General features: G+C 40.5%; 1 protein-coding gene across 4 annotated transcripts in view; it reads left to right on the plus strand.

Annotated features, from left to right (window-relative positions):
- The first annotated feature begins 5900 nt into the window (after nucleotides 1-5900).
- TRPS1 (transcriptional repressor GATA binding 1) overlaps nucleotides 5901-11822 on the plus strand; it is a 260828-nt gene continuing 254906 nt past the window's right edge. For 2 of the 4 annotated variants that reach the window (XM_007451683.1, XM_007451684.1), the window contains exon 1: nucleotides 5901-6375. Coding sequence is in view for 1 of the 4 variants with exons in the window: in XM_007451685.1 (XP_007451747.1) it covers nucleotides 7027-7036 (10 nt within the window). In the remaining 3 variants the exon portion in view is untranslated. Of the gene's footprint in view, nucleotides 6376-6904; nucleotides 7037-11822 lie in introns of those variants that run through there. The other 2 variants (XM_007451686.1, XM_007451685.1) reach the window with 2 other exon arrangements.

Genomic DNA, 11822 nt, shown 5'->3' on the forward strand with positions numbered 1-11822 from the left:
CTGGCTCCTAAAACTACAAATAATCCCTTCCCATCTAAGAATTCTCATCTTTCAGCCTCATTTTCTATACGCTCACATTTTAATGCCTAGGATTTAGTTAAAGATAATTTAATTCACTATTTTTAGAGCAATGTGGAATTATGAACCCAAACTTAACGATAATGAGGACAATATTTCAGAGCAGGACAAACATCTTCTCTGATACAGTGCCAAAAATATGCTGCTGAGATGAAGCCCACCCTGAAGCTTCAATTGGCACATAATGCATCAGCCCATATGTATTAAGGAAAGAAAGAACAGAAAGAAAGGAAGAAAAGGCCACATGGAGCATTTGAAACTTGCACTCCATAGTGTGTTTCTAAGTAAAATGTAAAGAGCTTGTTCCAACCTCCGAATTCAATTTAACAGATGTTACTCAGTACCTATGACTCAGTGGTCTTCTGCCCTCAAGGATCTTACAGTTTAGCAGAGGAGGTGGTTAGGTCAACAAACACCATTATATAAGTCACTGTGTTGAGTCACCACCTAGAGAGAGAAGCGAGCCTTTGGAAGCTTACTTCCTGCATTGCTGATTCTGATTTGGAATTTGGGAAGACTTCATGCAAAAGGCAGAATCTGAGTTCTATCTTAGAAGAAGACAGGGTATTCAGCATGGAGAGCTGGCATGAAAGGGCCCTTCAAAGCCTTCTAAGTAGAAGGTGGTGGTAAGGATAAAACAAGACATTTGAAATGTCAGATGGATCTGGGGAAGGGCGCAATCAGTGGGTTAGGACCGTGTGGAAGAACGGAGTGAAGAATGAGGCCAGAAAGGTGTTGGGGACTAGGTTATGGGAGGCCTTGAATGCCCTCCGCCCTTTTTGGTGTAATTCTTTTGGCAGTTGGGAGTCGCGGGATTTTTGTCATGAGGAATAAAAAATGCAGAAGGGCGATGACCTGATCTGGTAGCTCTGTATGATAATGAACAGAGGGCGAGAAAGGAAGGAGGAAAAGCTCCATGGGATGTCTTGGGGGAGATGATGACTTTTTAATTTGGGAAGGGTCCATGAGGATGGAAAGAAAGGGAGGTACAAAAGTCTTTAGAAAGGGAACAATGGGAAGACTGGGCAACTGACTGGACGTGGGCCCTGTGGGAAGGGTATTGCTAAAGATGTCAAGTATCTAAGGTTTCTGGTCTGGATGACTCATGCCTTTACAGGAGATAGGGTTTGTCTCTTTCCTTCCTCCTTCCATGTTGTCTGTCTTTACAGGCTCCTCTTCCTAAATTATGATATTCAGTATGTATCACACCATTCAGATTCACAAGTTTGAATTTCCAGTGGAATATTTCGGTCTGAAATTTAGGCAGAATTGGGTGTTTATATACAACTGAGAGTTCATTGCACAAAATCGGATCGGAAGAGTGAATGGGATGAGAAAGTATCATGGCAGAAGATCCTAGAGCAGAAGTTAGAAATACGGAGAAAATTGGAAAACACCTACTTTTCAGGGTCAGATGGTGAATCTGGGTTAATTCAGATGTAAATGCTCTCTCTGATGTGAGATAAAGGAAGTGAGTCCAGCTATTTATCGCAATGGCTTGGTTTGGATACACAGTGCTGACTGAGCTAGCCTATATAAATCTACTTTCACCCCAATGGATAGTATATAGTTGGACATTCATAAAACCTAATGAAAAAGCAAGAATTATTATTATTCTCAGGCACCCAGGCAGGGATTTTGTGTGTATGTTCATGTGTATGCATGCATGCTGTGTGTGTGTGTGGTGTGTGTGTGTGTGTGTGTGTGTGTGTGTGTGTCTACACCTCAGAAGTTTGTTTCCTCTTTTAATTAAATAAAGCCCATGTTTGTTGGCTTTTAGGGTGGGCTGCAAGGCCCATCTGTTTAACTAAGCAGTTAGTTGCCTGATATTGCAGGGGGAGGATTGGCAAGTGTTAAGTGTGAATTTGAAAACAAGATACGGGCTATTTAAAGCTGAATTTATCTTTAATAAATTCACCCAGAGGTGTTCAGGAATAGGTAGTTTGCAAAATGATCATAATTTTGCAGAAGAGTGTTTTTTCTAAAAGGTTGAATGGTGTGTGATTGCAAGAAGAAAGGGACTCAGGGAAGTTCATCTTTGATACACACTCTGTTGCTTGTCTCACTCTGAAGTAGGGCAGCCTGCTTCAATAATTTCTTTTGATATGCTGGAAGGCCAAATGGTCTTCCATTTCCTATGATATAGTACGGTCTTGAGAGCAGATAATACATAAATATTTTCTTGTTAGTATGTGTTGAAGCACTTGGCATTTAGGACAGGGGCTGTCAATCTTTGAGGTTTCTGAAAGGAATTGCAATTTATGATGCGTTAGAGTAAACAGTTGGATTACATTTCTGAAACACGTGTTCCTTCAGGTAAAATCATTGTGATTACAGGCACTGGAGCTGTAAGTTATGTGCTAAAAGGTTGAAATGTAAAACAAGTATGCTTGTGCTTAACTACTAATCCGTCTTTGTATCTCTGCTGAATAAACTACAAGAAAAGGGGGGGAAAAGAATGTTTACAATAATAAAACAGAAAAAAGTATATTACGTAATTTTGAGAAATAAATAAGCATTAATACAGCGCAAGGAATTGTTTCATCAGTGGTCCAGCCATGAGAGAAAATTCCAGAATTCAGAGAATTAAGGAAGATTATAAAGAAGTTATTTTCAGTTGGAAGTTATTCCTTTTATTTGCTTTTTAAAATTTCTCTTAATTTTTTCTTTATTTTCTGATGTATCCTACAAAAAGGCAGGTTGTCATTTTAACATCCAGGCTCCATTGTTCAGAAATGCATTGCAAATAAAAGCGAAAGAATAGAATGGTTTTAAGAGCTTTGCATATGTTTGACAGCAGAAGATAATAAATGTAAATAAATCTTTAATATTTCCCCTAATTCAGTTTGTGCCATGCAAATGTCAGGACTATAAAAACAAATCAACAAACATTTGAAGGAAAACAATATACATAGCTTATTTTATATATTAAAAACAACTGTCAAACAATTATGACCTCATGTATTAGCTGGTTGTTTTGAAATATTCCTACTAGAATTAAAAAATGCTAATGCCACGAGGGCCTTTGAGCTTAAACATATTGTGTCAATCAAGAGCATATGTAATATATCTAAACCATGAGGTAAAATTTTTCTTCATAAATTATTTCATAAATAAATACATAATTTGCTTGAAAAAGTTTACAAAAAATATCTGTGCTTCTATTAAGTTCTCCACAGATCTTTTGTGGTTAATGTAAATGGATTGATACAGACAGCATTTTGATCTGCTGTATATTCCAACTCAAAATACTAAAAGGAACATGAAGAGATTCTTCATTTCTCAGGCAAACTTCAGCAAAATTGAGTCCGTGAAACTTCATTCATTACATTTTTAACTGACCATGAATTTGTTGGCTTAGTACCTGAAGTGTAACTTTATCTTTTCAATTAAAGGACATAATTCACCCTCAGACCTTTGGCTTTAATTTTTTTATACAATATATAATTTGGTGTACACTCAATGGTGAAATTTTTTATTATTACAGGTGGAAAGACACCAGCCATCTCAAGGGTTTTGTGCTCGCAAAAGCGTGTAATTTTGTTTTTTTGAACCAAGTTAATCAGTGATTGTTTCATGTGAGTAAATTTACACTCTTGACGATTGCCATAGACTTGAGGGTGACAGAGAGGAAAAGAACACTTCCCTTTTAAAAATATCATTTAAATCTTGGCGAGCAGATGGAGATTAGAGGACGAATCCTTGTGATAGATTGTACTATTTAACTTTGCTGCTAAGATGCTATAGCCTCAGTTTTTATCAGTTACATACCAGCTTCAGCAGTTTTAGGTGGTATTAACCCTTTAAATACACAAATGGTTTTACTATTCAGATACATATTTCAAAATTTATTTGATCTAATATTTTTAGTTAGTCATGGCTAAAGAATGTCTCACTCAGATCCTTTTTTTTTTTTCCCGAATAAAAATGCTTCTCACTGTGCCGTGCATATTTCCATAAAAGTTGGTAAGCTAATTTATGGCTTAAAAAAGAAAATAAAGTTCTATATTTAATATATGAGTACTTTTTACAGTGGAAATTGGCGGTGGACAGTATTAAATGACTCTGGTGTGGAAATACGCAGGTGGTCATTAGTGGCTGACCATGAGTTTACTGAAGATTTTGATATTAATTTTCTCTGCAAGCAGGACTATATGTAAATCTAACTCTCTTCCCAAATCCACTTAAATTGATGATCACATATGAACAACTCCATGCATATGAGGTTCATTGTCTTCTCACTCCTCTAGGGAATATATTGTTTGCCTCACTGTAAAACTGTATTTTGACTACTCTTTTTACCTGACTAATTTCTCTACTGCAAAAAGTACTATTGTCTTTCTACTACTCCTAAAGAGTGTATGGGACAGGATACTAAAATTCTGGAACAAAAGTGGTACAAAAGGAATCACCTGTCTGCCTGACTAGGTGTATTAAGTAGAAATGAAGACCTTACAGAAAAAGCAGTAAAGTTCTAAAGAGCATATACTTTTTTTTTTTTAATGATTGGCTTTTTCACTTCTGATAATAGTATGTTTCAAAAATATACTCATCTTTTCTCTGAAAAGATGCAAGAATCATTTAGTGAAAATATTTTAGAGGAAATTACTTCATCTTCAACTCACAGATTCATGATTCGTACCTCTCTAAAACTCTAATTTTAATCATTTTATAGTTTGGAGAAGGACGTTTCTCCTTTTAGCACAAAATGAGTTTAAACTGACTTTCACTAGAGAAAAAACATGCCACTTAAAGTCACCCCACTGAAGAAAATGAAGTCCAAACGCCCAAGAAATGTTTACTTAGTTTTTAACACCTACCATTCTTCAAATACTGTCGTGGTCCTCTTTTATGTATTGTTGATCTTCAGAAGTTAAAGAAAAAGCAAAAACAAAAACTCTCTCAATTCAGTAACTTCATGTTGAGAGAATTTTATTTAACAATGAGAGTATCTGAAGATGTGAATTTGTAAAAAGAATGTCATGCTTAAGTCAGAATTCCTTATCTGCTACTAAAACCCCAAAGAGCAGCAGGTATTAATCTTGCCGCATTTGAATAATGTTCCCATTTTATCTATTTTGTAGTACCCCCTTTAAGCACCCATTGAGCTTGCTAGCTTCTCTCCAGCTCAGAAAACCATAGCAACCTCAGTCCTCACTTCTCCAACTCAGGATAGAGTTCAAGTTGTTCCCCTCCAGCCCTCTTGCCATCAAACGCAAGGGAAACCCTGACCACCGACTAGGTGTCCAAAGACTTTCACGTCCTAGAAGAAGGGGGAAGGGACACACACACACACACACACACACACACACACACACTCCTGCGTCGTTTAATTGGGAGCGAGAAGAGAAAGTAGCAACTGAAAAGGTAAACACTTTTAGAGTTCTTTTGATTGTTCAGGAGAGCATCTCCGAGTGTTTGGGGACCGTCGGTTGGGCCGCCGCGCACTGGCCCCCACCTCCCCCCCCCCAACCCCGCGCCACTCCCCAAGGTAGGTCCTTGTCTTTATCACATTATTCCTAAAGCTTGCGGATTTTTCCTCCTTGTCCAGCTCGCGCGTTCCCACATTGGGGGGGGGTGGGGGAGGAGGAGGGGGGAGAGGCGGGGCGGGAAGGTAGCCTGGTCCCTGCACCGCTCAGCTCTCATTCGCCTCGCTCCGACTCGGGCGAAGTTCTCGCGCAGCCGGCTGGCCGCGGCCGGGGCCGGTCCGGGCGGGCGGCGGCGGCGGGTGCTCGGAGCCGGGCGGGGCGGCGGCGGCGGCGGCGGCGGCGGCGCGGGGACGCGCGCTGTCTCTTTAAGGGAGCTCGGTCTGGGGTGGCGCTTTCCTCCGCGAAGGCTCCTTTGATATTAATAGTGTTGGTGTCTTGAAACTGACGTAATGCGCGGAGACTGAGGTCCTGACAAGCGATAACATTTCTGATAAAGACCCGATCTCACTGCAATCTTAAGCGTCCTCTTTTTTGGTGCTGCTCCTTTCTCCAGACCCCGCGTCCTCTCGATCGCTCTCTCGCCTTCCTAATTTTTTTTTTTTTTAAACAAAAAACAACCCCCCCCCCCCTCCCACCCGGCACCCGGCACATCCTTGCTCTATTTCCTTTCTCTTTCTCTCGCTCTTTCTCTCTTTTTTTATAAGGGGGGGAGGGAAGGGAAAGGGGGGGAGGCAGGAAAGACCTTTTTCTCCCCCCCCCCCAATAATCCAAGATCAACTCTGCAAACAACAGAAGACGGTTCATGGCTCTGGCCGCCGCGCCACCATCTTTCGGGCTGCCGAGGGTGTTCTTGACGATTAATCAACAGGTAAGGAGGGGAGGCCCGGGCGGGCCGCGGGGCCGGGGGCCGCGGGGGGTTCGGGGGGCGCGGGAGCCCCTCTGCCAGGCCCGGGGAGCCGCGACGCGAGTGCTGCGCTCGCTCGTGTGTGCGCAAAATGTGGGCGATCGCAAGCGGGGAGCCCTGGGAATTAAAAGTGACTTTCTTTGAAAAAAAAAAAAAAAAAAAAGCAGAGGGAGAGTGTGCAGAAAGCCAAGCGCAGGCTTCTCGGGTTTCACATGCATTTTCTTTCTTCCTTTTTTGCGCGTGTGATTTCTTTCTTTCTTTCTTCCTTTCTGCTCTCTTTTGCCCCCTTCCTCCCTTACTTTTGGTGGGTCGAAGGCATCTGAGTCTTAGAAACGAACGACTTCAAACTGCAGTAGCCCTTGGAGTCAGGAGGGTCAAGTTCAGCCGCCGGGGAGGAGGAAAAACAAATCCCCATTTGCCAAAAAAAGAAGTTTCAGTCCGGTGCCCCCTCCCCCTCGCAGCCCCACTCCCCCTCGCTGTCTCTTTCAGGCTGATTTTAATTCTCTCCTACCGGGCGCAGCGGAGGAGCTGGGGGTGGTAGGACCCGAGGGGCCGCCGCCGCCGCCGCCAGTTTTCTGGGGCTCCTGACAAGCGGGGAGCAGACTAGGCACCAGCATGCAGAGTAGTAAGTTGGGCGAACTCGGGAGGGTTGGGAGCGTCTCAGAGAGGGGCCTTCGTGTGGTCCCCAAAGTGGGAAAACAGTACAGGACTGGCGTTGGCTTTGAAGAGTTTGTAAAGCCAGGCTTCAAACTTTTTTCCCTTAAAGGCCCAGCTGGGCTGTAGATGGAGGGTGTCGCATCCCCCGATGCACCCGCCTCTGCGCGGCTCAGGGCAGCTTGACCGAGGGGTCTGTGCCCTGTCCGTGCCATGTGGCAGGCCTTGCAGCCAGGGCGCTTCCGTAGGGGCTGAGGAAGGGGCAGACTTCCTCTGCGGTGAGGATGATGCGCCCTGTGTCGCGGGTCAGCGGACACTGGCCGGTGATTAAATGCCTGACAGCGGTGGGACATCCAGGCGGACGGGCGCTTCGCCTTCTGTCTAGTTCCTGTTTGGGTTCTAGAGAAACGCATCTTTGAAAGGCCAAGGCAAACACCGCTGTCCCTTCAAATAACTCCAGGATTATAGGACCCCATGAATAATTTGAGGGTGAGGCGGAGGTGGGAGCCCTTTGAAGTGCAAAGCTGTTTTTGTGGCTGGGAAAGCTTTTTTGTTAGTACCTGTGTGAGATGGTGGTGTTTCCCCTTTTCCCCAGGGAAGTCAGTAACTGTTTTATGGCCCTAAGACTCTAAAGCAATTTAAGTTAGAGGGCGAGAGGGACTGGTGGGTTTCTGAGGGAATCTTGGACGTCTTACATTTTAGGTCTTGCTTTACTTCCTCATATCGTTTTAGGCCTCAGAATTGATACTATGAAAGTGAGTAAGAGCGATGGATCTTAAAGATGAATCAAAATTATGGTAGCATATTCATCCTTATCCTATTTTGGAAAATCACAGCTAGAGTTTTAAGTGAGGTAAGTGAAGTGAGAAGCTTAGCGGAGAAGTTAAATCCAGCTAGGCCGATTCATTGAACTTTCATAGATTCATTGAACTTTTGTAAACGCACCAGGTGAACAGGAAAGGGTCTGAGAGCACAGCAAGTACAAAGGGAAAATACAGATAGGGCCTGAGACAAAATTACCAAGAAATGCTTACTCTAGGCCTGGTTGTTGTCTTAAAAATTTGATTGTTCAAAGCAAAAATAAAATAGGAAGCTTCCAGCCACCTCTTTCGAGTTCTCCAGCTCTTAAGTTAAAACCTATGGATCTTGCTGGCATCGTGTTACTTTTCCTGACGGTTTTAGGAAAAGTTGATCATTTAGAAAAGTCTGCCAGAGTTAAAAATGCAAGGGGCAGCAAAGGAAAGTCATGCGGGCGGCCCGTTCTTGACGTGGACAAAATGAGAATGAAAGTTTCTGAGCTCACTGTTGTGAAGTTTCTTACATGCTACTCATTTGCTTAGGCCACTTTCTCAGATATTCCACCAGTTAATGTATAAAAGCAGACTAGCTCTAAAACGGTGTGGGCTTTTTCTCTTTCCCCAAGTATGCCAGGGTTGTGAATAAATACAGGGTTTCTATGGGAAGATGAATCGTTTCCTGTAAGTTGTGATGCTGACAGGACAGTCTGGAAACGATACCAACATTTTGAGGATTTTTTTTTTTTTTTTTTTTTACCTTTAAGTGAAAGTTTATTAATGATGTGCTTAATCTTAACAAGTCAAACATATCGTTCTTAGAGCTTCTCTGTCCTCAGATTTCATAACTTCCTTTTTAAGCTATACCCTTGGATGGAAACATCTCTAGATTCAGTTAAATATACAGGGCCACCAACGTGCTAAAGTTTGACAATTATTTCTGGATATTAGTAACGTGAAAATAGAACTCCTAAAAGGGAAACAGAGTTTTAGTGCCAACATTATGACTTGATTTCTCTAAATGAGAGGCATTCCCAAGCTTCATTAATACTCTGTTGGCAAAGTATTATTTACAATCGGCGAGTTGACGTTTATGGCTTCCTGATATATCTGTTATATGTTAGGATATGTGTGTGTAGAATACTTTTCCACTCATAGTAACAAAGTCGGACCCTCTCCAAATAAATGGTGGAACACAGCAAGTTCCTCACAAAAAGTTAGTCGCTCTTGAATTTTAGACGCTGCAAGGGTCTTTGCTGCTTTTTAGATTTTGTCCTTTGTCTCTTAAAGGTAACATTAAAAGAAGGAGAAAAGTGTCATAAGTAGCTGGGAAGTCTGACTTGGTTTTAGAGCTCAGCATTTTAAAGAGTAGGATTTTACAGGATTTTATAAAATATTCTACATACTTGCTTAAAAATAGGTTAGAATCCGTATGTGTGCTAGTCATAAGTGAGTTACACATGGCCCTACCATATTTTCAGTATTATTTTTACTTTTAAGTCACATACCGCTCCTGAGTTTCCTCTGATTTCCACAGGGTAGGTCTCGCTAACACACACAAGGAAATCTTCATTCATAAGGAAAAGCTTCAAAGCAGGGAAATGAATTCATCTGTGGAAAAGCTGCTTTTTAAGATTCTAGTATTTCAGTGGTGTTTCTATTATTGTTGTTGTTATTATTTTTGATGTGTGTGTGTGTGTGTGTGTGTGTGTCTGTGTCTTGTGGGGAGGGAGGGAGAGAGAGAGAGAGAGAGAGAGAGAGCGCGAGAGAGCGAGCGCGCGAGAGAGAAGAAATACAGACTACAGTTTGCAATTAATGACCTGCACATTTGTACTAAATACATAGGGTGATAAGTTTTAATAAACTCTTGTCTTACCTTCTTTGTTGAAGTAAATAAACATTACTGAAAGTTTTCAAAGGGCTTGCAGCAAATTGTTTTTGAGCTAGAACTTTATTTTGAATTTGAAATGAGCACAGATATTGATAACAGGCCTTTAAATTTTTTTATAATACATGTATGTAAAAATTTTTTTCCTTCAATATCCCTTTTGATAGCAAACAATAATGTAACAACACTATAGTATTGTGTATAAAACAAAACAGACTTTAAGAAAGTTAGGGGCAGGTGTTTATAATTGATTTAAAGGGAAGATTATTATTTTTGTAAAAAGTGATGCACTTAAAATGACTGGTGCACATTAAAACATATTCTTATTAAGATATTCTGTGGTGTGTAAAATGCAGCCATTCATTCAACAGGCTGACAACTTTCCACTTGGTATTTGCCTTTGCTTAATTTAGTTTCCGCAGGACAGCTAGTGTGGTAGTCTGCATCTGTTTTTGGCAGGCATAGAAAACTATAAACTCAGACAGTTTTGTCTCAAATACTGCAGCTCACAAGTTACAATCAATTTGATAAAAACAGGCAAGTTTTATGGACTTGCTTTCTGTTGTTCATCCTTGGTCAAGTTTTCAGGTAACAGAGGGTTCTTTCTCTTCCCCTCTTTTGCTGGTTATAAGTACTAATAGCCTTGATAACTAATTCTGAGTCTTGTTTACTCATTTAACTTCCTTAATTATTGCTGATTGAAATTTGGGGAAATTAATGACAGCATGTCTAGACTTGGTTTTACTTTGATTGTCTATCTATGTGATAACATAGATAGACATATTCTGTATTCATCTTTTGATACCACCATACAGAAAGAAGTGAATTCTTTGTTACTTTTCTAGTTATGATTTATGGAATTGTAGGGTCCCTCTTAGATAAAATATGAAGCAACTCTTACAGCTTTTGTCAAGTAGAAATTTAGTCTGATTCTCTCAAGGCGCTTGTAATCATCATGGATAGAGAATACTAACGCACTTTGCGGTTCTTTATGTTAAAACAATTGAGAACCGTTTTTTATAATTATCAAAATTATTTACCTCCTAAAAGCTTTAACCAGTAGATTAAAGTAAATATGTCAAAATACCAAGTGGTATTTTATACACTGTTCAGTAGCAGACAGTTTTGTGGAGGGAGGGAATAACCACTTTTAAAAATTTATCCTCGGGTGTAAGTGGGTCTTAAGCCGTTTGTTTATTTGTATAGGATATTCTATTAATTACCTATGGCCTATCACTCAGTGGTTCTCAGATCCCTGGGAACCAAATTTGTTGACCTTTGATTTGGTTCTCTGATGGATATAATAATGTAGAACTTGGTTTAGGTTAGAAAGAGAGCTTTGGGTTTACGGAAACCCCTTTGCTGCATTTGCAGAAGGATCTATGGATGAAAATGATCTAAATTGTTAAGAGTGGGTTAGATGAAGAAGCCTGGCTGGTCGCTGCAGCTGTAGTAGCTGTTATGGTAGCAATGTCTACTTTTTGTGGTTAAACTTTTTTCTTTTCCGAAGAGCACAAATCCAGGCAGCAAAATGAAGATGAAATTATCTATGTACTTCACATTTGAAGCATCAGTGGAAATCATTTTCTGATTCAAAGTTATGATCGAAATACAAACAAACATCAAAACACCCCAAAGAAAGACATGAAGGATATGCTTTTTATTCCTAAGTATGTTTCATTAAAAATAAGAAAGAAAACTTTTAATTTTTAAAATGTTTCTAGCTCTTTAAAAACCTGCAGTAAATACTTTACAAGTGGCTAGACACCTTCCCTGGTGGTTTAGTTTATACAAGCAGGAAACTTTCTCCCTTACTCTTTCTCTCTCTCTTTCTTGTTTTCTTTAAACCAACTGACGTAATGCCAAACTTTTCTTTAAAAGAACAGACAGAAATAATTGGTAGCTTTTAACTTTTAATAATGTTCTGGATTGGTTTTAGTGGCCAAAATGCCATTAAAAAAAAAAAAAAAAAAAGTTCAAGTAAGAACGGGCTTGTGGCCTGAGGAAGAAAGGCTCTGTTGATGCAGTTATTTTTATTCTGTTTTTCAATCTGTTATTAAAAATCTTTCCTGCTG

This window comes from Lipotes vexillifer, unplaced genomic scaffold, assembly GCF_000442215.2.
Source record: "Lipotes vexillifer unplaced genomic scaffold, Lipotes_vexillifer_v1.1 scaffold440, whole genome shotgun sequence".
NCBI lineage: Eukaryota > Metazoa > Chordata > Mammalia > Artiodactyla > Lipotidae > Lipotes > Lipotes vexillifer.